Raw genomic sequence first — 25,284 nt, 5'->3', positions numbered from 1 at the left:
ATGTCACCTCTAGTTCTTCTCTTAATTAGGCTAGACATTGCAATAATAGCTTCTTTTGCTCACTCCAAAAGAAATGCTTATTTTTGTACTTTTGTTGTACTGTCTATTATTACTATTGCACTCTCAATGCAGGATATTTTGGATCAAGGAACAGGTTACAGCAACAGAGAGAGGCAATTAAATTTGAGGAAGTTGAGTTATGTCTCTTTGCAAGCATAGTTGCAGAACAATATAGAAACAGCAGAGTTATGTTGAATGCTTTAGAGAAAACTGGGGGAACCACTGAGGGAATTCATGTCATGAATTTGCTGTACAACATAAAAGAACTAAAATCTGTTCGTTATTTTCCTAGGCCCAGTTTACTTAAGAAGCATATATGTCTATGCCTGGTTTATGACAACAAAAATCCTACAAGAAGCTTCTTCAGAAATATATGCAGTCCTGGTTACATCAGAGTGAGATCTGTTAGTCTATTATAAAGTATACTTGACTAAGATATTCATAATGGAGACTTCATTTCCCAGAAGACAATGCATCAAAGACTTTATAAAAATTGTCTCCTTGTATTTCATTTTAATATGCCTTGTAGCTTTAGTTGATCCAACTGAAGACTATTACAGTTTACTTGGAATATCCAAAGAAGCAACAAGTAGAGAAATTAGGCAGGCTTTCAAAAAGTTGGCTCTAAAGTTGCATCCTGACAAGAACCAGGTAGGTAGGCTTGTCAGGAAATGTTTTCCTGTTAATTAAGAAATGTACATGCAAATGTTTAAATCTCTATCTTGTTATAATACGTGTTTCATGATTACTTGGTATAATTGTTTCAAAAGTACAGTGCTTTATGTTACACTTATACAATCTTGAGTTCTCTATATAATCAAAAGGGGAAATACCCATGAAACACTACAGTTCCAGAAGTTGTAGTCAAACCTATTTGATTATATAATCTACACCAGTGTTTCCCAACCTTGGCAAGTTTAAGATATGTGGACTTCAACTCCCAGAATTCCGCAACCACAGCATCTTAAAGTTGCCAAGGTTGAGAAACACTGATCTATACCTTCAGGGTAAATAATAATAGATCCATGAAATGTATGCAGCAAACTACAAAGATACATGATAAATGCCTTCTTTTTGTAATCAGAGCCCCAGTCAGCCATGAATAATAATAATCAGTCTGACACACACACTGCATGCATTTCTATAAAATGAGTAGCTTGTGTTCCTTTTGAAATAGGTCACACTTTGTACAGGATTACTGTGCAATGTGATATTTCTTACTTGAATTATGCACCCAACAATAGAATCTGTCTTAATGCTGTGGATGTAATAGCAGCATTCATTCTACTTCAAGCTCAGATCCAGAAAATGCTGGCCAATGAGGAGGAATAGGTTAGTTTCCTGCTTACCTCTCCTTAGAGAAGTTACCTCTATGATTTGCGAGCTATAGATAAATAAATGAAAAGGTTCAGAAAGAAGCAAAATTATACCAACATGTAGGAACTTAGAAGTCATATAATCAGCTGCTTATCATTTCTCATGCTACAGCTCACTCCACTTAAAAGATTCATCAGGCCATTCCCACCCCCACTGTAACGAAGTTGTGATATTGCTGATGAGGTGATGGTAATAGGCAAATTACCTTTTGCCTTATCATAGCCCGTCCTGCCTAGCTAGCACTTGTCAGAATCCTAGGTAATGTCTTCAGCTTCAGTTAGCAAAAATGTAATGAGCAGTTAAAAATTAATGCAATGCCAGTGTCAGAACGTTTTTGAAAATTGAAATGTACTGAGCAGATTTCAATATTTTTCTCAATATTTTAATTTAACACCAATACTCTTTTTTCCAGAACAATCCAGAGGCACATGAAAATTTCTTGAAAATAAACCGAGCATATGAAGTATTAAAAGATGAAGATCTGAGAAAGAAGTATGATAAATATGGTGAGAAAGGTCTAGAAGATCATCAGGAGGGAGGTCGCTATGAAAGCTGGCACTTTTACCGCTATGATTTTGGTAAGATACTTTCTTGTAGGAGAAACTGAATTGTTGCCTGCTATTTCCCTGTGGTCCATTTGTTTAAAAAAAAAAAAAAACTTTCGAAGGAAAATGTTGGCCGTAATCTGCACCTAAAAAGATGTAGGAATATTTAAGTCTTAATCAGGAGTATGGATATTGTGTGATAGCATATTATATATACTTGGCTTTTTTAATTACTTTGGGAATATGGCATTGACTATATTAAATTTATTTTGCCAACAGAGTTGTTAATGAGTTGCTTCATAGTATGTTCTCAGACTGCTTTCAGATTGACTAAAAGTCTCCATTTAAAATTGCTTCTTGGTATGGATGGCCAACTGGCAGTGCAATAGCCAGCCATACATACATAACACATTCTTTCTATTTGAGGTAATACAGAGCACAATGAATGAAAAGAAATTAAAGGAGGATCTAAGAAAAAAAAGAAAAAGTCAAAGTACATTTGGTTTATGCTGATACCACCCACTTTATAACTTCTTACTTTCTGTCTTTGCAAACTGTCCTTGCTTTTATTACATCCTTCTATTGCTTTGTATGTTGTCTGTTGCTTTTTAAACTTCTAACCTTTCTGAGGAATTCTATATTTACTCACAAGTTTCATAGTCTCCCCTTTCCCCTTAAACCCTTCCTTCATATATTGGTTTCACAATTCAGTTCTCATTCATTCTCTTTTTAGAGTTAAATCAACTCAGTGTGGTTCCTTTATACTGATTCTTTGATTTTGTGCTCTGCATTTATTACCCAGAATCATTGAGATCATTATTATTGTTGAGACTATATTTTCTTGTTTTACCATACACATTTCCTAAGTATCCTCTTCCTATTGCATGTAACTTGTTTTAATGTCTCTCCTGATACACACAATTCTCAATTATCTGCATCCTATAACAAAATGGACAGAGGCATTTTCACTTTCTCCACAAACGACATTCCTTGCACTGTAAATAGATTTCTGATACTGGGAAAGAATTGGGAGTGTTTCAAAACAATACTAATAATAAGTAGATGGATATTTCAATGTAAGTCTTATCTGGGGGAAAAGATAATTAGTCCTTTGGTCTCACATTCTGGATAAAAGAGGTTCAGGTGGGTCTCAGACACTGCCTTAATATACTCATGAATAAGTACTAGAGTTTTGGTTTCTTCATATTTCCAAGTTTTAGCCCTTTGCTTTTTGCCAATAAAGCAAAATAATGAGACTTACTATGAATCTTTCTTCATTGTTCTGTGCTGTTAAAAGCTTGACAGTGTTATGTGTGACAAAACTGAGCTATGAGACTCAGTTTCATTTAAGCAAAAGAATGAAAATGTACACACTGTATGTATGAATGAAATAAAGCTTCCCTGTTTTAAAGAGATGTATTATGGCCACTACTGATTGGTTTTTATGCTAAGATTTTGTTATTGTAAAATATTCTAGGATATGTCAGAAAAGTTGAAAGAAAATAACTACAAGAACCTAATGAGTCTTGCTATTCGTGGTTTAATGCGCTCTAAGGTATACATGAGCAAAGGAGTAATAATTGATTATTAGTATTTAAGTGTTATGTATCTGTGTTAAATGGACTTCTAAAAATGCTAACTGGCTACTTTTTTTTTTACCAGGTATCTATGATGATGATCCTGAAATCATAACATTAGATAGAGGAGAATTTGGTAAGTCGTTTGTGATTGTGTAGTTTCCTAACATTTCTACTTTCCAGTTTCTTTATTGTGTTATTTTTTATGACTTTTTTGCTGTTATTTTGCAGATAGCAGAATGTCATTCTGAATCCATGTGACATGGTGTCCAAAGATTGTTTTATTTACACCCTCATTTAGTGACTGCAGTTCTTAAATTTGAAGTTAAATAATCACTGAGTGAAATGGTCATTGAGCGAACGTGTGACTGTCAGGTTGACTAGGCAGGGATAAAGTAATAGTGATTGAGCTTTTGTCACTGAGCATGGACTTAAACATTGGTCTCCCTGCTTTTAGGTCAATACCTCATGTTCATACTTCATGCACTTATCCCTGTAATGCTGTTTTCATCCTACAGTAGACCTACTAATATTAATTCTTTCCCCTTGTTTCTGTTTTTTACCTTGCCAAATTAATATGGTATGCAGCTTAAATTGACTTTTAAGTGAGCATATATTCATGAGGTTAATAAATTGGCATGATGATTTGTAAGAAGTGGGATGCCAAAATATTCTCTGTTGCTGGGCAACTAGAATTGATATGGCAGGCATTTTCTGTATATTCTTTCCTTTGGTCCAGGATCTGTGCAGTTCCACTTTTAAAGAGCAAGGTTCCCTTCAACTTCTATTCAAAGGAGAAACTAAGGAAAGGAACTTCACTCCTCCATGGAGCTGGCTGAGTGTTCTTAATCATTTTTGTACCATTAATTTGAAACCTGTTCTTCAGGTTTCTTAATGCATACCAGAATAGTTAATTGAATTGTAGCAGGCTCTGCCAAATCCAGCATTTAGTTTTCAAAAGTACCCAGCTTTGGGGACTTCTAAGGAACGTCTAAAAATAAAGGCTCCACTCTCTTTATTATTTCTTACTAGTGTTTCTAATATAGCCTAACTTTTAGTGGAGGAGTTATGTTTTGCTGGTCTGGTCACCTTCAAATCTAATTAGCCATGTATCATGTGTTTTAAAGCAGGGATAGGAATCTAGTTGCTTCCCAACAAACAAGGAGAGTAATTGTGAATGATGGGAGTTGTTGTCCAGCTGGAACTTGCAAGTTTCCCTCTCATTTTAAGGTCTTTTAAAATATATATTGTAAGCATATTCTCCCCCCACCCCCCACCCCAATGATAATGGGATGCAGAGATATTTCAATCCAATTCTTTCCCCATATATATTATCCTTCAGTTCCCATCATCTCTAGATCAGCAGCATGTTGATTGGAAGACATGAAAGTCTTACCCTGCTGGAGGGCATTGGTTTAGGACAGGGGTAGGGAACCTTGTGGACTTCAACTCCCAGAATTCCTGAGTCAGCATGGCTGGTTCAGGAATTCTGGGTATTGAAGTCCACAAGTCATAAAAGAGCCAAGATTCCCTACCCCTGGTTTAGGAGAAGACTGGGATAATCTATTTGCTCCCACTTCCCCTCCCCTCCCCATTATGTCCAAATTCTTCAGTGGTAAAAATAAAGTTCTTCACCATTCTTCCTTTTTTTAATAGATGCTGCTATTGGTTCTGGAGAACTGTGGTTTGTAAATTTCTATTCTCCTCGATGTTCACATTGCCATGATTTAGCACCCACGGTAGGTTGCCACTGCAGGTGTATTGTCATTGAATTTATGTCCCAGTTGCTTCTTTTTTTGTGGATGGAATCCTAGGGGGCTGATTGAGCGGAAACATGAAGACTTTTGCTGCGGCATGAGAATAAGAAGAAGCTGCATCCTTCTAGCATAGACCAGGACTATATTTCAGCTATATAATGCTCCCCAGTTTGGTCCATGTGTAACCCTATTGTATGTTTTGGCAAGAGTGTAGGCAGTGCTTTGCAGTCTGCCACCATTTCTTCTCAAACAGTTCTGCTAAGAGTCAAATCAATTCTTTTCCCACTTTGACAGTATTTGAGAACATGTAGCAATATTGAATAAGAATAAGGAATGTGCTTGGTAGTGGTGATGTCATTATTCAGCTAACCTAATAATAAAAAGTTAAGTTTTTTTTGTAAACAATACTTGTAAACAATTGAGTTACAATTAAAGGAACAAGTATTATAATCACATTCTTTTAAGCATTTCCAAACTGGACTAAAAGGCTGAAAAATAATCCTTTCTTTTTTTTTCATTTGAAGTGGAGAGAATTTGCTAAAGAAATGGATGGATTAATACGCATTGGAGCCGTCAACTGTGGTGATAACAGAATGCTTTGTCGGAGTAAGGGAATCAATAGCTACCCCAGCCTCTACGTCTTCAAAAGTGGAATGGTAAATAGGCACAGAATCTAGCATTCCATTACATTCCATAGAGGAGCCTTTGAGGTAACTCCACTGCATTCAGGGATTTCTGGCAAGAAAAAAGTCTTTCCCATTTATTAGAGACTTGGGGGCCAGAGCTTGTCCTAGCTACATGGGGATATGTAACCTCAAGCCCAAACACTTGAATACTATTGCAAGAGGGTATCTCAACATTGAAAGGAAGATTGTTTCCCCCGGTAATTTGTTTCTTAAATGAGAAAGATGTCTTAGATTTTCTGAGAATATGCAGATTTTTTTTCTGTCCAGTTTTCATTGGTCTTAAATTTAGAATTGCCTTTTTTGAGGAAGTATGATAGAAGGCATTTGATGCTGAGAAGAAACTTGAAACAGTAGGCCTGTTCATACTTTGATTCTGAAAAGACTAAGGCGGTGCATGAAAGAGGTACAAGGTATCCTGCTCCCCAATTTTTTTTACAGTGTCTGTCCCCAGCCTTTCTGTTGAGCAGAGATGAAGAAGGATTCTCCTTACTTCCAGAAAATGGGAAGAAAAGCCCCTGCATAATCCAAAACCCCAAGCAGTTTTAACCCTGAATTTTTCCAATTGCAAGAAAGTGTCAAATCTTTAAGCGATAAATGGACAGGACCAGGGGTAGGCAACCTCGGTTCTTTCATGACTCATGGACTTCAACTCCCAGAATTCCTGAGTCAGTCATAAAAGAACTGAGGTTGCCTAACCCTGGGATAGACCATAGATTGTTGTTCTGTTCTCCTTAGGTGCAGCTAAATGGATAGAATATAGACCATAGATTGTTGTTCTGTTCTGCTTAAGTGCAGCTATTCATATTTTGTAGATCCTTTTAGTGTTTCAACTAGGGAAAAACTATAGCATTGATAAGGTAATAATGTTATGTATTCAATTTCTACTCCAGATTCCTCTTCTAAAGTCAAAAAAGTAACTTTCTGTAGCACAGATAAAGGATAAAAATAAGTTCCCAAGACTATTGCTTAATATGTGTGACCACATATTATTATTTTAAAATTGGATGCTTTTGCAAATCTTTTTTAGAATCCAGTGAAATTTTATGGTGACAGATCAAAGGAGAGTTTAACGAATTTTGCCATGCAGTATGTCACAAGCACAGTGACAGAACTATGGGCAGGTAAATATTTATTTTTGAATAAGTATTTATTTTCAAGTTGCATACGTTTTTCTTTTAGTATTTATTATTTTAAATCACCCAAAGCAGAGTCTTGGACAGTGAGTAGATAATAAATAAATAGTTCACTGTTGGATCAAATATAGTTGATATGTTTTAGCCAAAATATGTTTCTTTCATAAATTATAAAATATGTTTACAAAAAATATGATCTTCAAGTTACAACTAAATCATACTATGTAAGCCTTATGAATAAATACAACAATAGGTGCAAACTCCTAAATCCATTCTGCTCTTTTTTTCCCCTAGGAAATTTTGTTAATGCTGTTGAAACTGCATTTGCTTCTGATATTGGCTGGTTAATTACCTTTTGCACTGAACAAGGAGGTAAATATATGTTTGCTATCAAAGAATGGATGAGAGATTTTAATTCTTCTAACAGTCAAAAAACTTAAAATTGAAACTAAGCAGGAAAATATTTAGAATTGCTTCTAGGATAGAAATTTTTAAATTAGTTTTCAATAATATATTTTGAACTTCAAGAGGCAGGATTCTATCTGATAATTATAACCCTGCAGGAATAGGTTTTGCTTTTTAACAGGTCTTTTGAAAAGCTATTTTTAAAATCTCATCTTTGCATTGAGGATAAATTATTATTTTCTTTGCCCTTTCTTGTTAATTTTAGACCTTCTCTTATGATTGCAAATCTTATCTTTTCAGAGGGGTGGAGGTTATCAGCTCTTCCTCCTTCCCTGATTGGGCAGAAGCAACCCTGGTGTCAAACCAAAGCAGGGACCCAACACGGAATTCCAGACCCTCATGCTTCCCTGCGAAGCTTTGGGTGGTGTGTGTGTGTGTGTGTGTGTAAAATATTAAATGAGAAAAAATTGGACTACAATAGATTGCTAGAAAATGATTTAGATGCTTTGCTGCCTTGATTTAGTATGTTCTATATTTCAGTTGAGGGACATGAAGAAATCTTTCCTGACTATCTTTCATAGGTTTCAATGCCAAGTCTTGTATAATCTCTTTGTGTTGAGACTATACCTTAACAGTTTCCCCCAAACAATATTTAGTTGTGTAATGGTTTGAACATACATACAAATATGTAAATCAAGTGTGTGGACTTCAACTCCCAGAATTCCCCAGCCAGCGCTAACAGGCCAATTCTGGAAGTTGAAATCCACACATTTTTAAATGGCCAAGGTTGAGAAATCCTAGTGTAGATTAATATAAGCCTTTTTTTAAAAAGATGTTTACTCATTTTAATGTAATTTATCTAGATTGTTTGACTTCTCGAACACGCCTTAAACTGGCTGGCATGTTGGTAAGCATTTTTATTTTGTTTGTTTTTTTAAATATTAAATATGTCGGTGAAATTTGGCCCAAAGAAAAGGACTTCACCTTACTGACTTCAGTGGGAGAGAGCATAATACATACTAGAGTCCTCTATCTCGATGGAATTATTTTATAAATGAAGCATAAACTGGATGGCAAAGTATGCCTGCCATTCAAACAGATGTGTGATGTATCTCTTATTAGATTTCAGTTTTTCATTTTCTCTTGTTTTTCAATACAGGAAGGCCTGGTTAAAGTAGGCTGGATGGACTGTGCCACCCAGGGTGAGCTTTGTGATAGTTTGGATATCTCATCTAGCACAACAACGTATTTTCCACCTGGAGCCACATTAACTAATAAAGAGAAAGGAGGTGTTTTGGTATGAGTTTTACCATTGGTTTGCCTTTGTGTACACTGAGTAGTTGGTGTTGGTGGAGGTGGTGAAGGAACAAGTATCTTAGTACTTTTTTCTTCCTATTTTTTGCTTATGCTCAGTTGATACTGGTTCATTTAAGTGTTTGGGTATTTTTGACATTCCAGAGAAAGAGTAAAGTTTGTGTGTTGGAGAACATCTGTACTTTAGGTCAGTCTTCTCCAATCTGTCACCCTTGAAATATGGTGTTCTAAACTACCCTAATCCCCAGGCAGCATTGTCCATGATCTTGCTAGCTGGGCTGCTCAGATTTCTTATCCATCATACCTGGAGGGTATCGGTTGGAGCCCTGGTGGCGCATTGGTTAGAATGCAGTATTGCAGGCTAACTGCCCACTGTCAGGAGTTCGATCCTGGCCAACTCAAGGTTGACTCAGCCTTCCATGTTTCTGAGGTCGGTAAAATGAGGACCCAGATTTTTGGGGGCAATATGCTGACATTATAAACCACCCACAGTGCTGCAAAACACTATGGGATGGTATATAAGACTAAGCGCTATTGCTATTATATCTTTAGAGAGCATATAACTGTACTAATTCCGCTGCCTTATATCATGTAAGCATTCTTTTAATTGTCCTGAAGATACTAAAGTGCCCAGTGCTTAACTTCACCACTTTATTCTATTTATTGTATTGTATTTATTGTATTCTTTTTCTAATGTTGGACAAAATATAAATATTTAGGATAATTAATATTGGTAGATACTGAGTAAATTTGATGAAGTGGTTAAGGCATCAGGCTAGAAATCAGAAGACCGTGAGTTCTAGTTCTCCTTAGGCACAAAACCAATTGGGTAATCTTGGATCAGTCTTTCTCTCAGCCCTAGGAAGGAGACAGTGGCAAACCACTGAAAAATAAACATTTTTTCCCTCTGGAATTCCTTCTGTGTATTCTGACATTTTGATAGGATCTAAGTAAGGGTGGAAAGCAGCACATAGTGAAAAAAGTTGTCTCATTTCTACAGCTCTCTTTAACACCGGATCATTTCAGGAAGACTGAATGTTTTTAAAGAATGAGAAGATATCAGAAGTGGCAGTAAAAGGCTTCTGGTTTGCCATTGCAGTGCTGGCGGACGCATGGAGGCGAGCTCCGTCTTCAGCGTCCAGTTTTATCTGCTGGGGGACGCTGGAAAGGGTCGAAAGTCGCCCTGTAGGGGTGACGAGCAAGGAGAGAACCCCTGTTTGATCGCGGAAGGGCAATAGCCCTTCTGCTTGATCCGGGGCAATTTTCCAAACCGGCGGGGAAAAGACCGGCCATAGCAATACGGTTCGTCATTAAGCTGCCATAGCAATACGGTTCGTCATTAAGTTTTGACAACCGAAGTCAAAACTACAACCAAGCACCTTTAAAGCAACGCAGATGAAACTGGATGAGATCTGATCTTCTCTTTGAGACTTTAAATACATTGATGTATATAAGATTGAATGTAAACACAATTAAGATATGTATAAGTTCAAAATTATTGATAAATGTAACAAAGATGGTTTTACTTAGTTGATAACAATAAGAACTACATTAATTCAATATGAGATAGTAGATATTAAGTGATAAAGAGAAATATCTGATGTTGTAACTTGAGATATGTGTTAAAGATTTATGTATGTTATGGAATCACTGATTACCCAGTCACCACATTGCTTTTTAAATGTTTAATTGTAAAATTAGAAAATCAATAAAATATTATATAAAAAAAGAAGTGGCAGTAAACATAAGCTATGCAAAGAAATTACACTTTTTATTCTTACTATTACCTTTTTTTCCCTGCATCTTGCCTATTTGAGAGTATAGAAATGGCTCCTGAAATGCCTTAGAAATTACTGAAACATTATTGTGAACAATTAAATTACGGTAAATAAAATACCTACTGCACAGTTGAATAACATTTATATGATGATTTCCACTCTTTTCAGTACGTGAACTCCTTAGATGCAAGAGAAATATATTTGGAAGTCATGAAGCACCTTCCAGACTTTGATACAATCCTGGCATCTACTTTACAGGTAAAAATTTTAACTCTCAAATGATCCGTCTTCATTGCAACACGTATATTCTTTTTGTTCTCTAGATCCTCATTTTTCCCTAATATGTCATACCAATCCTCTTTTCTCACATCTGGGCCATGTTTCCTTTTAAACTGTAGAGCAGGCCTGTACATCATGAGGCCTTGTGCGGCCCACTGGCATTTGTAAACAAATCAGTAAATTCACTGCCACCAAATGTTACCACTGCCAGGAAGTCTCTGCCCCCATCCTCCTGAAACACAGACTGCTGAGACTCTCACATGTCTCCAGGCTTTACCAAAGCTGCCAACTCCGTTGTTGCCATCAGTATGGCCCGTTCCATCTACCAAATCTGCAGGCCTTCTCCTGAGGTTTAGTGATAGCCCTGGGTTTACACCTGGCTTAACTCAAGATGTAAGATGCAGGGGAGAAAATAAAAGAATCTGTTTTGGTTGGGAAGCTCAAACTCTGCCGTTAAGAATGAAAAGTCAAATAATATGACTGTTCATATTATTGGTGAATTTATTTAATTTGCTGTGACGGTATATTTGATACAACATAATGCACAAGCACATTCACCCATGCATATGTTTGGGTTCATAGAAATAGACATTTCAAAGAAACTTTCATAGAATTGCATTGTGAGTTAAAAAGAAATACATATTTATAGTTATTCAGTGGGAGAAAGCATGCATATAATAAATAATATGTGGAGCCACGGATAACCTGACATATTATACGCCTGGGAAAAATCAGCTAATCTATTTGATCTCTTTTTCTGTTCTCTATTTAATATGTTTTTCCTTCAAAAAGCCTGAGTTGTTTTTCCTTGCCTTTTCTCTTTTGCAAGGATCACGTGGCCCATCATCGATGGTTAATATTCTTTCAGTTTGGCAAAAACAGCAAGTCAGATGCCCATGACCTTAAGAAGTTAAGTGTTCTCCTTAAAGCTGAAAATATTCAAGTAAGTACCGATATGTGAAACTCAATAATCTTTGGTTTAAAGAGACAATATTAGTTTATGTAGTGCCCTTTTCTTCCATTAATTCTTCAAACCCTGGTCATTTTGAAGCTTCCTGCTACTTTGTTTTAGTCCCTTGCTTTCCACATTCATCTGGGCACCCCTGCACTTTTCTTAAAAATGTATCATTGACTTGGGAAGACTGATTAAACATTTTTTTCCTAGACTGACATCCGCAGCTATTTGTTCTTTCATTAAGGATTTAGAGCATGCGCTAAGTCAGCATCTAAAATAATAGTCTTTCCCCTTTCAAGTTGGGATTGATTTGGAAGCACACACCAATAATGTTAGAAAGCTCTGGGTGTTTCTTTTCTCCTATAATGGAAAATATAATGAAGTTGCAAGGTAGTCTCAAGATTTGAGATTCTAACTTGCATAGAACAGTGTGAGCATGCTTGGGGTAAAACTAGGCTTTGATTGCATTTAAGGTCCATTGGCTAAAATATGCCAAAACTGACCAATGCTCTCATTAGCAAAGAAAGATCATTTCTTACTCAACAAAGATCTTGAAAAAAAAATGGACAAAAAAGAAAAGGAAACAAGTTTTAAAAATGAGAGTGAAAGTAGAATGTTTATTTTGTGGAAGGTTTGCCTTCAACTTATAACTGTTTCTTTCACAGGTTGGGAAGTTTGACTGTCTTACTGCTGCTAATATTTGTAACAGTCTGTATGTTTATGAACCGTGTGTAGTGGTCTTTAAAGGACGTGGAATGGATAACTATGAAATTCACCATGGTAAACAATTTTTATATAGAAGATTTACAACATTTATAACTGGGATAGGCAATTTAGTTTTTTACAAATACATTTAACTGCAGCTTCACAGTTCCTTCCCATTGACATTCAAGTTAGAATCAATTGGAATTGAAGTACAAAATGAGTAGATAGCTTCTTTCTGATTCATTATGTTGTGGTACTTGATGCCCTTTCTTTAGGGAAGAGTTGGATTGTCTGCTAGCCGTACATGCCCCCCCCCCCCAGCTCTCCTTTTGGAACACTCACTGAAATCCTCCATGAAGTTGCTGAGGACATAATATTAAGATTTGTTTTCCCATTTTCAGGATTCTGGGGTCACAAAAAGGTTATGCTGTTAACAACTTGTGCAGATTAAGGCATACCCTGCACCCCTTAGCCTCACCCCCAAACCTCAGATTTATTCTTTATTAGCGAATGACACAGCCCCATACATACACATAAACAGTTGGAAAAGGGCCAACATTTTTGGTCTATACATTCTGATATTAAAATGTGGTATGTAGAAAAGAAAAATGGCTTCCAAATCAAAAGGTTTGCCCACTCTAGCCACAGTGGGAAAGTAAAAATCTCCATGTACCAAATGTCATATTTAAGGTATATATAAAAAGCAATCTTGGATACTGCTATTGTTAAGCAAAGAAATGACTAGGAGAGTTTTCAGCTTTTTCTGTATTGATCATTTTTCCATTCTGAATTGTCTCCTCCCTCCTTTGCTTTCATCTTCTAAATTGCTTGCTTTAACATAGCTTGGAAAATAATTTGAGATATATGTCACCCTTTGGATGAGAAAATGGCCAACTGAATTTAAGCAATCTTTTTATTTTGCTTGTTTTACTCCTTTGTTCAAGATGATAGCTTTCTAGGACTGTTTTTCATTTGGTGTGCAAGATGGGATACATTTAATAGGTATTTCTTAGATTAATCGTAAATTGATTTGGCTCTGATCGATTTAACACAGTGCCTAGTTTGTCCCTGTACTGGAGTTCTCTTGATTTTGCTCTCAGTTCACCAGAAAGAGAATTGATTTTATGTTTGCTACTTTAAGTAAAAAATTTGGATGCTGTAGAATTCAGGGATGATTATTCCATAAGACTGTTTGGAATTAAGCTCAGGGTGATTGAAAGAGGCCTTCTCACAATACTGGATCATTAATCTCTGGTAGCTTGCCTTAACTAGCTGTCTGTTGGAGGTGCTGGTTTATATTGCTGATGAAGTTGCAGTCTAAAACATAGTTCTATTAGATTGACTTTTAACATTCTTGTAGTTTCTTTCATTAGGAGTGTTATATTTGTTATGACATCTTAAAAACTAAACTCCATTTTGGGAAGTAATGATCTTGCAAACTTGATTAATCCTCCTCAGAACACATGTTCTTTTTCTTTTATTTTAATCTTTCTTTCTCATCTTGACCTGTCTTTTGCTGAACCAAGACTAGGTGGCTGTCTACACCACAACTCTATTTTTGTTTCCTTTTAAAGGGAAAAATATTCTGTATGATTTAGTGGCCTTTGCCAAGGAGAGTGTGAATTCCCACGTCATTACACTTGGACCTCAAAATTTTCCTGGCAAGGAGAAAGAACCATGGCTCGTTGATTTTTTTGCACCTGTAAGTATTTCATCAAGGACCAATTTTCTGTGGTAGTTAAGTAACCAAGATAGTAGTAGTAGTAGTAGTAGTAACAACAACAACAACAACAACTTTGTCACTTTGAATTGGCATACATCAAAATGAAATTTTGTTGAATACAGCTCTCAAAGGGTCAGCACCTCTGATATACACTCCTTGTTCGTGGCCAGTTCAAGTTTCAGAACGTCCATTTTAGTCTCTAGGGAGTGAACGATGGCAAACAGGACAGATGGAAACAAAGCTCCATGTGGATTAGCTCTCAAATTAGCTTGTATTCCTGCACAACAACCTTGCCGCCTTTTCTTTTTCTGATCCTGTCTCTTCTACCTTTTTCTTAAAGGGGCCTCACTCCTTTTTGCCCCTGGAGCACGCTGCCGCCTCCAACTCCTCCCAAAGCCTCTCTCCCTTCCTTGGGCCTGCCGACAGCCTCATCCAGTTCCTTCGCTCCATAAGCCCCGGGGCCTCTCCTCCTCTTCCTCCTTCGGAAACAGCCCTGATTTGTCATGCCAGCAGTCAAATCTTGCTGCTTGCAGAACAATTTCAAACAGCGCAAACGGTCTCACTAACAGTTCCAAAACAGCTAAAAGCAAAGATTGTCAGTCAAGTGTTAGCTTAGTCCCACCACGTTGCTCAAACACATTAAAACCTTCCCGATCATGTGGCTTATATCCCTCGAAAAACTTTTCACTTTCGAGAGCCAATGCAGCTGCAGCCAATCCAGGCGCCGCCATCTTAGTAGACTCTAGGACACTGTGAGTTCTAGAGTGACCTTGGGCAAGGTATTCTCTCTCAGCCCTAGAGAGAAGGCAATCTTCTCATAAAAACTGCAAGAATATATCCAGCTAGTCATGACTGACTTAAAGGCATGCACACAAAAAATCATTTCATCATACTTTTGTGTAGTTAGTGCAGGGTCACATGTTGAGTTGAGTAATAGAAGTACTTGGTAAATTCATCCTTAAAGAACTAAGCCCAGAGAGACTTGTATTTCTCCCAGTTAAACTCTTAAGGAACATACGTATGAATAGGCAATTACCAACAACAATTGGTCAAAAAGAACCCAAAAATGTAATGCTCTAGTACAGGCATAGTCAATCTTGGCTCTTTTATGACTCGTGGACTTCAACTCCCAGAATTCCTGAGCCAGCTCAGGTGGCTCAGGAATTCTGGGAGTTGAAGTCCACGAGTCATAAAAGAGCCAAGGTTGACTACCCCTGCTCTAGTAACTGGGGAGATGTTGATTTTTTTTTCATTCTCTCTTTGATATTAGTGGTGTCCTCCTTGTCGGGCTTTATTGCCAGAACTGAGGAAAGCATCAAAGCATTTGTATGGCCAACTAAAGTTTGGGACATTGGATTGTACGGTTCATGAAGGAATTTGCAATTTGGTAAGTTGCAAATAAGATTACTGGCATACACTTACACTGGCATACACTTACACATATTAACATAATCGTATTGTGGTGGGGGAAAGGGGAAATTACATCTTTTTTTTAGTTAAAGCCTCTATATGAAAGACAGTCTTTTATACATACACTTGCATGGGTGCACAAACAGACACACTAATTCTTTGAGGATCTTAACAGCGTTTAAACTTTATGAACCTTAAACCTTGAAAATAAAGAATAAAGTGCATAGAAAGGCAGAATAATTTTTCTGATTTTTAAAGAATTAGAACTGTATAAATGAGCTGAATATCCAGATAACAGATTTCTGTGGAAAAATCTCTTGGTTATTTACTGTTAAAAACTCAGAGTTTGAGTCTTAATAATCAGGAAAAATACTTATTTCCTTAAGTTAAATTCTGCTTTTTTAAAAAAAAAAGTTCAAAGCACTTCTCAGAAGTTAAAATCATGATTTTTTAATTACAGTGTGTAACTTTGACCCTGTAGTCTTATCCATGTTTGTTGGGACTTAAATATATGCATATAAAACTTTTTTTAAAACCTGGGTAATATTTATGTGGTGTTTATGTGGTGTTTTGTTCACTTCTGGTTTTTTTAAATAAATGATTGCAGTGATATAGGATATGGGTACTTTGATTTACTTTTCAGAAGAAAGGGCCTGCCAGAGTACTGAATGGCATAGCTCCTGCCATTTTTCAAGATCTTTTACTTCATGATTTTTTATAGCACAACATTAGAGCTTATCCAACCACTGTGGTATTCAATCAGTCTCACACACATGAGTATGAAGGACATCACTCAGCTGAACAGATCTTGGAGTTTATTGAGGTAATTATTTATTTATTAACATTTTCTACCACATTGCAATCCGACAGGAGTCTCAGCAGCTTTATCAGAAAGCAAATATAATTAGAACATCTATGGTCCAGTTAGCATCATACAAAACCTGAAGTACTGTATACAAACCAGACACAATTCAAGGGTGGGTTAGACTCTTTGGCCTGTAAGATATGCATCAAAAAATAGCAATTTTTAAAGCATTTTGAATTAAGATTTGGTGGAACATTCAAAATATGGTATAGGGTTTCCTGCCTGAGCAGGGGGTTGGACTAGATGACCTTCAAGGTCCCTTCCAACTTTACTATTATTATTATTATTATTTTTAAGAAAAAGATAAAGTTTAAACCACAGATATTTTTATTGGGCATTTTGGAAGATTTGGATGTAAAAGAAATGGAGTTGATGTTAAATCTTATAACGGCTGCAAGATTGTTAATTGCTCAGCATTGGAAAATGAAAAGTTTACCTACTATAGAAGATTGGGTAGTTAAAGTCTCAAATTTAGCTGAAATGGCCAAGATTTCCGCTTATGTGAAGGATTATTCACAAGAAAGATATATATTGGTTTGGAGAAGATGGATTGTTTATATTGAGTTGAAATATGGAACAAAAAAATATCATTTGGTTTTTGATTGAACTTCTGATTTTTAATATTTAAAAATATGTTAAAAGGATGGTATTTAATAATTGTATATTTGTTTTAAAAGAGAGTTAAAGGAAGTTATAGATTTGTTAGACTAATAGTTGATTAATGTTAGTTAGATTATGATTATTTTATTGTTAATCCTGTGATTGGCTCTGGGAATTGAGGGGGGGAGGGAGGGAGGGTTGGGTTTGGGGGGGAGGGGGGATTTATATTGTAAAACTTTATAAAATTTTCAATTAAAAAAAATAGCAATTTATTTTGATCATAAATTTATTTAACGAAACTTTTATATTTAAAAAAATGTTGCAGATGTTGCCATGGCATATATTACAGTATTACATTTAGTAAATAACTTAATTTAAAACAATCAAAATATAAATAATCACAAGGTAATAAACACTTACAAGGAAGGAAATGTAAACTGTATAACACCAATTTTTCCAATTTTAAACCTTGGTATAGTCATGAGAAGCCCTGCCTATCCCCAGAGGCAGTGTTGCCTAGCACCGTTTGGTATGGTTGGAGAGGGTTGATACATTTGAAAAGGAATTTCATTAAAACTTTTCCATTCTGTGTTTCAGGATCTTATGAATCCATCAGTGATGTCTCTAACACCAGATACCTTCACTGAGCTAGTGAAGAAAAGGAAGAATAACGAAATCTGGATGGTTGATTTTTATGCTCCGTGGTGTGGTCCTTGCCAAGCTTTAATGCCAGAATGGAAGAAAATGGCAAGGGTAAAAGCAAATATTGCTCATTTTTAGTTGTCTTAGGGTGTATACAGCGGGGTTTTTTTTTTCAAAATACCATCTGTGGAAACTCCCAGTGTTCCATAACATTTATGTTTAATTTTAATATAGTTTGTCTATTGGTAAAAGACCTGTGGTAAAAGACCTCATGTCCTGTCCCAGGGCAAGCATACACAACCACCTAGAGAGATGGTTGCAAACTTTAGTGATTGATACATCTGTGAAACAAATAAACAAGAGGAAAGGGAAATGTGAGTGCAGCTGCACGTATGTCCACAGCAGAGGAAACAAGTCCCCAAAAGCTTGCCCTAAAGAAAGTTCTAGTCCAAAAGAGCAGGTACGAGAGTGGTCAAATGAAACCCAAGGGTTGTAGAAGGTTCATCAGCTGATCCAGGTCCAAGCTCAAAAACAGAAGACCTAGTCCAACCCCCTACTCAAGCAGAAGACCCTATTACCATATCAGACAAGTAGTTGTCCAGTCTCTTCTTAAAAGCTTCCTGTGATGGAGTGCCCACAAGCCTTTCCATTCAAGTTGGGAGTCAAGGCCCACATAGTCAGAGTAAATAAAAAAATGTTGCCAACAGAGAGGCCTGAGCATGCTGCTCCTCTTAAATAAAAGCAATCTCAGCGTGGCACATTTGGAAGGGTGATGTTCCTTTCTCTACTCTGCTGTCCACATGGCGAGCCCTGGCACTGGAGGGGGAAATGACGGTAGCCCAGGGTCCTGATCTTCAGATACCAGCGGCAGCTATGCCTGCTGGTTTTGCCATACAGCCATACTTCTTCTGAGACTCCTCAGGCAGCAGTTAGTCCAGCAACACTGGAACTGGCCGGTCATTGTTAGTTTCCTCATCTGAGTTTAAGCTTGCCACGACAACTACTGACTTAGTCCATTCAATATTTTCCTCCCTTTCTGTCATAAAAAATAGGCAGAAAAGGTAGTGTACTTGAACATAAGCAGGGTCCAGGTTACCTGCTTGCCCCTACGAATTGCATTTTTGTAGCTGATACTGATATTCCAAAGCAACCATTTCCATAGTTTGAATTCATTGGAATAGTGCAACAGATTTTTAAATGCAGTGAAAATAGACATTAAATAGGGTTATGCTTTTCTTTTGACATTATTTGAGATTCCATATCTGATTTATGGCTCTGGTCTGTTTAAATTCCTGAGTTATTTTGAATAATGCATTGCTATTCATGGCATAGCATGTCAGAGAAAAGAAATCAACAAAAAGAACATTAACTTATGCAAACACAAGAGAAATGACAACTTCTTGGCTCCTTGACTACAATTGCAAAATGTTGTCTTTGGGAAAAGGAAGATGCTTCAAAGAAACATCTCCAAATTGCTTTTTCCTTTAGCTTTCTTTCAAGCAATTTGGGATGAGATACTCACTGGAGAAACTTAGGTAGATGAACATCAGCTAAGGTTCATCTGATTACTAAAAGCTTGGTTTACTGCCATAACCATTATACACATATAAAAACTCCAATTCACCACCTAGGTCAGTGGTGGCGAACCTATGGCACGCATGCCAGAGGCGGCACTCGGAGCCCTCTCTGTGGGCACACATGCCGTTGCCCCAGTCCCGCCTTCCCCCATGGCCCCCTCCTCACCAGCAGCCCCCCTGGAGGAGAGTCGCCCCCAGGCACAGCCCGCATGGAGCAGTGCAGCCAAGGACATAGCCGGGCAGCAGGGACAAGATTCCACCCTCATGCCCCATAGCATGCAGATGATGCTGAGGGGTGTGGGTGGAGGGCGTGGCTGCAATGGCGCTGCAGAGCTACCTGGGCGATCTGCGGCGGGCCATGGAGGTGGTGCGTGGCCCTGTGAGTGGGGGTGGAGCAGGCAGGGCGGGAGGCGGAGCGGGGACAGGGGGCGGTTTTGGGGTACTCGGTCTCTAAAAGGTTTGCCATCACTGACCTAGGTATAGGCTCATGTAGTTCAAAGGCTTTTTATTTTGGAAAAAAGCAGAGGAGTGTGCATTCTTTCCTTTTATAACCAGTGTGGTGTCTTAACCGAAATCCATGCAAAAATAAAGAAAGTCTGGTGGTCTTTTCTAACTTGTGTCTAATTGGGGCATTAATAAGCATGGCGGCTACTTTTTTTGTTTTCATCTCTTACTCTGCCTATGAGTGAGATAATCTTAAATTGTCCTTAGTTGTTCTGGTGTTAAAGTGGTATTTTTCCACTTATTCTGACACTGCCAAAGAACAGCCTCAAACTGTATAAAAGTATACTTTCTTGCTAACTCAAGTCATGGTTATTTGCCTGTGGAGAATCTGTTAGCAAACTCTACAGATGATAAGCTATTGAATAAGGTAGATTTTCTTTAAAAATATATTTAATTTTTTATTGCAGTTATGTTTGGATGGTTTATTGGAGCAATTTTTACAACTCGACTAGAATAATCCAATCCTTTGTTTTAGTTGCTGAATGGACTGATTGTAGTTGGTAGTGTGGACTGCCAAAAACATTTTTCCCTGTGTCATCAAGAAAATATTCAAGGCTACCCTGAAATAAGGCTGTTCCCACAAAAATCAGCTTCATCTTATCAGTACTAGTGAGTAATGCAGTTGCTCCTATTGCAGTCTAAATTCGTGCAAAAATGCTTTAGTTAAAAATGCTTGTATGTGTGGTGTATTTTGAAGATCTGAGCAGGTTTTATTTGTCTAGATGGGGAAAATAATGATGGTCTAATATAAAATTCAGTGATTTGGATTAAACCCTATTCATTACAATTGTGTAGTACTTCATAACTGAAGGCATATTAGTAATTTGGCATAGCTGGAAAGGCAAATATAGCAGCTGCTTGCAACTCCTTACATCATTGCATTTTTTTCCAGGATTGCACAGCAGCTGCAGAAGACCACACAATCCAGGGGAAGTGTACAACTGCTTTAAAGAGTTGAATATAGGTGCTACATTTGCACCTTACATAATCCAAAATATCTTTTTTTTTGTTTCCGAGCTGTTGTTCAACATTTGTACAATAGGATCTGTAACACTTTGATCACTCTCTTTTGAAATATTTATCAAAAAGCAAGTGTATAATATGACTGACTAAACTAAATGAGCACAGTGACATAGGTACCCTAGTGTAGTACTTTGTTCTTCTTTGGAATGAATCTCTTTTCTGTAATATTTTTATTATTCAGTTGTATTTAACTACTCATTTATGGAATTCCTGCCCTTGAGATGTGGTGACAGAATCTAGTGTAAGGACTTTAAAAACTGTTTAAACAAATTGAGGTGAAATAGATCCTAATAGAACCTATTAGGGATGACTGCTATATGAAATGCCAGATGAGGGCACACTATCCTTCTAAATGACTGATGGCTTGCAGGCTTCTTAAGACTGTTTGACCAATGGACGGACAGAGAACTACTGAATCAGACTTAGCACAGTTGCACTTGTAGTATATTCTTAGTATTCATACATTTTAATAAAAGGATGCTCATCATTTCGGAATCTGTGACATTAAATTGTCCTTGTCACAATTTCTTCTGTGGAAAAAAACTTGAGGAAAATCTTGAGACTATAGAGTGCTTATTTAAGGAAAAATGTATTAGTTAGATTTGGGATAAGGATATTTTTATGTAGCTCTTCTCAAAACTGAATATTTTAGTAGAAGGGTAACTGTTTTTTTTTATACCTATCAACAGTAGCTACAATGGCTGGCATCGAGATGCCTATTCATTGCGAAAATGGGCGCTTGGGTGAGTTGCTTACCTCTACCTTGGTTCACAACTTGATCAAACTTTTTTTTGTTTGCTTTAAAAATCAATTTGCCTGATGAAGAATTCTTAGAAATGTGGAAGCTTATAGCAACAGTTATCGCAATGCTTTTCATGCCATATTGTAGGCAAGTGTATAATGCAAGAGTGTCAAACTCGCAACATCACGTGACGTGTTGCGACGTATCGCAACTTTTTTTCCATTGCCGGCAATGGGGTGGGCGCGGTTTCGCCATGATGCATCTGGCCCACAGGCCGGCAGTTTGACACTCCTGGTATAATGCACCTTCTAAAACCGGAAATTCCCTTTGGTGAATAAATTTTTGGAGTTGATTCACCATTTAAAGTGTTAAGAGATGTTCAAGATTTTATTATTAAGATCCCAGGTGAAATTAACCAAAGGAAATTCTTCACTCAAATAAAGTAAAATGTTATTTTTTTCTGAAACTCGGGCTGATCAGTATTTCAGTAGGTGCTCTTCATCTTGGATGATGATGAATGGGCAGTCAAAATCAACTCTCATGATTCTCTGCTTTTAAGAATATTGAGTTGTTTGTTGCAGTCGGAGATTCTCTGAACTCCTTCACATGAAGGCATTAACTTCATTGTTGATTTCACTGGAATCCTATGGTTCTTCTGTTTGTTTAGTTATCTGCCTCAAGTGTCTCTGGATCTGACACCTCAGAGCTTCAGTGATAAAGTTCTGAATGGGAAAGAGCATTGGGTCATCGACTTCTATGCCCCTTGGTGTGGCCCTTGCCAAAATTTTGCTCCAGAGTTTGAGATACTAGCAAAGGTAAATTCTTATGGTTTTCCAGCATCAGAAAATATTTGTTCAATTGAATTTACTTGATATATTCCCCAAATGAGTTCCCAACCAGGATATCTAGCATTTTAACATGTAGATTATTTTTCTCATTCAAATACTGTCTCCAGCAGAAGCAAATATATGTAGCTCAGGGTTGAACTGTGGAGTTGTTGATGCTCTCTGAGCTTAGTTATTTGCTTGCAGTCGTTTCCTTACTTAACTAGGTAATATAGGAGTGAGCAACATCACTGGTGAGCACCATCACCAATGCTCCTGACATCGCAGTGGGTGCTCCCAATATCACAATGAACACCTAGATAAAGTCAGTCTAGCTAAGAGCATTAGTGAGCACCAAGGACTTCAAATATAGTCTCTCAAAAGTTGGGAGTGACTGTTGAAGGAAAACAGTAAAAGGTTTACGTCAGAAATAGAAATGTTGACAGTATACTTAATCTAAGCATAGCTCTTTTCTGGCAGATAAATTCTCTATTATCATCCGGAAAAAATAATGGCGAACTTCATTGGCTTATTTGGTTTGGTGGTTAAGATGCTGGCTTAGAAACCAGAAGACTGTCACTTCTAGGCCTTCCTTAAAAGCTGGTTTGGTGGTTTTGGACCAGTCACTCTCTCAGCCCCACTACCCTCACAGGATTGTTGGGAGGAGTATAGGAGGCAGGAGTATGAGTTATTTTTGTCGCTTTGAGTTGCTGTATTTATGTGCAGATAAGCCAAGATCAGCTTATCTGTGAATAGGTATAGCCATAGGTATATATGGTATTTATAAAAAGGTGGGATAAAAAGAGGAGAAGGAGACGACCACGAGCAGGGATAGCTCGTGGGGCACAAAGTGTCTGAACCTGAACTTTGAAAATCAGTTTCAGTTGCCCAAGCACATGAGAGTGGCTTTCTCACAGGAATTCACTGTATAATAGATAGTTCAAAGGCTGCTTTCCCAGGATCTGCTCAGTTGATTTATGTCCCTGTTAGTAATGCCAGAACTACTTTATCATTCCAAACAAACAAATCCTCTTATGGCAAATCCTCCAGGGAGGAATGTACTACATTCTGGGGTGGGATGGGGGTTCTCTCCTTTCCTTGAAACAGCCTAAAAAGTTGAAAATGACTGAACCAAAATCCATTGATTTTGAAGCTTTTGAGAATTGATTAGTTAGGAAATCAGTTATTTGGGATGACAGAAGCATTAACTACGCAGAGGTATGAGACTGGAGTGTTATAAAAGCTTGAATGAATGAATGAATGAATGACAAGGTAACTGCTTCCACCTAATTGCTTAGTAGTAAAACTAATTGTTAAGCCAATGGACTTTAACATGCAGCTCCTTTTCTTTTTTCCCCGTTTTAAAAGACTGTTAAAGGAAAAGTGAAAGCTGGCAAAGTTGACTGCCAAGCCTATGCTCATACGTGTCAATCTGCTGGCATCAGAGCCTATCCCACAGTTAAATTTTATCCTTATCAAGGAACAAAGGTAAGCCATCTACATCAGCAAGGAGTAGATTAGAATATTTGAGGGTTAACGCCTGTGCCACCTTGCCATAGTCACTCTTTTATGAAAGCCTGCAGGAAAGCCCCCCGGCCAGTGTAGACATGTGGCACTAGATGCTTGGTTCTTAATAAACCATGGTTTGCCAAGTTATATATATAGGATGGGCATTTACAAGTGTTTTTACAAAATACATATGTATAGATTAATTTCTGTTCCAAAAGAATTTTCCTGTGTTATTTTAGAAATGCGTCCAATAAAATGTACCCGGTCATATGAAGAGCCCCACTCACTGATTATAAGCCCACCTTTTAAGTACTGAAAGCCAAAAAGAAGTTGGGGGGGGGTTCTTACTCCTGACCTCTCAATATTAAGCTATTCCTTATTTATATGTATCACTTTGTTCTGCCAAAGACAACAGTATCAAGCCTACATATTCATTACCTCCTTAAGCAACCCAAGCATTATTATTAAACCACCTGTAAATCAGTTTGTTCCTTCTGTATGCATGTATATTTTGAGCAGAGCTGATCATTCTTTCTTCTCTGTTTTCAAAGAAAAATATTTTGGGAGAGCAGATTGACAGCCATGAAGCAAAAGTCATTGCCGAACTACTGATGGAGAAAGTGGAAAGCCTTAAAAAAAAGAAAAAAAAACAATCTTCCAGAAAAAAGGTAGATACTTTTTCAGAAACATACTTTAATGTTATTATCTTGTACCATCAGTATCTTTGAAATTATCAGAGCTGCCACATTTGGCCTGCAAAAAAATCAGTGTGATCATTAGATGTCAACAAAGAGATTTTCCTGAATATTTACATATTCATCAATATTAATGTGCTTGAAAAACTTGCTCCTGAAGGTTCAATTACTTTTCTGAATATTTGATCAGACCACTGAAATGTGGGTGTCCCATCTTATTGGATAATTTATTTATTTATTATTTATTTATTTAATTACATTTGTATCCCGCCCTTCTCCTTGCGGACTCAGGGCGGCTGACAATGATTAAAATACTAACATATACATCTAATTAAAAATTGATTAAAAAGAAATATTTAGATACGTCAAATTTAAAAGTAATTAAAAGTAATTAAAGTAATTAAAAGTAATTAAAAGTAATTAAAACCCCTTTAAAATCCCTTAGGCCAGTCCCGCGAGCTGGAACAACCATGTCTTGAGGGCGCGGCGGAAGGAAGGGAGATCAGGGATCACCCTGATCTCTGGGGGCAGTTCGTTCTAGTTCATACACTTCCTTCATGCCCTCCAGATCTGTTGGCTTTGGTGACTGGAATTTGGGT

The 25,284-nt window shown here is 37.2% G+C and overlaps 1 protein-coding gene across 1 annotated transcript; it reads left to right on the top strand.

The window, feature by feature from the left end:
• Nucleotides 1-416: 416 nt before the first annotated feature.
• On the top strand, nt 417-24,718 carry DNAJC10 (DnaJ heat shock protein family (Hsp40) member C10). The gene is made up of 21 exons (XM_029285188.1): nt 417-711; nt 1,850-2,015; nt 3,645-3,695; nt 5,216-5,298; nt 5,841-5,972; nt 7,030-7,123; nt 7,430-7,507; nt 8,404-8,447; nt 8,700-8,837; nt 10,801-10,890; nt 11,741-11,854; nt 12,532-12,646; nt 14,146-14,273; nt 15,565-15,681; nt 16,426-16,527; nt 17,767-17,922; nt 20,368-20,501; nt 21,605-21,658; nt 22,325-22,472; nt 23,850-23,969; nt 24,542-24,718. The coding sequence occupies exons 1-21, from the start codon at nt 505-507 to the stop codon at nt 24,716-24,718; spliced, it is 2,448 nt and encodes an 815-aa protein (XP_029141021.1). The 5' UTR covers nt 417-504.
• The last annotated feature ends 566 nt before the right edge of the window (nt 24,719-25,284 follow it).

Source organism: Protobothrops mucrosquamatus, unplaced genomic scaffold (genome assembly GCF_001527695.2).
Source record: "Protobothrops mucrosquamatus isolate PMUCROS unplaced genomic scaffold, P.Mucros_1.0 scaffold1398, whole genome shotgun sequence".
Lineage (NCBI taxonomy): Eukaryota > Metazoa > Chordata > Lepidosauria > Squamata > Viperidae > Protobothrops > Protobothrops mucrosquamatus.
Note: the sequence above shows the minus strand (reverse complement) of the source record. Positions and strands in the feature narration are given on the sequence as shown.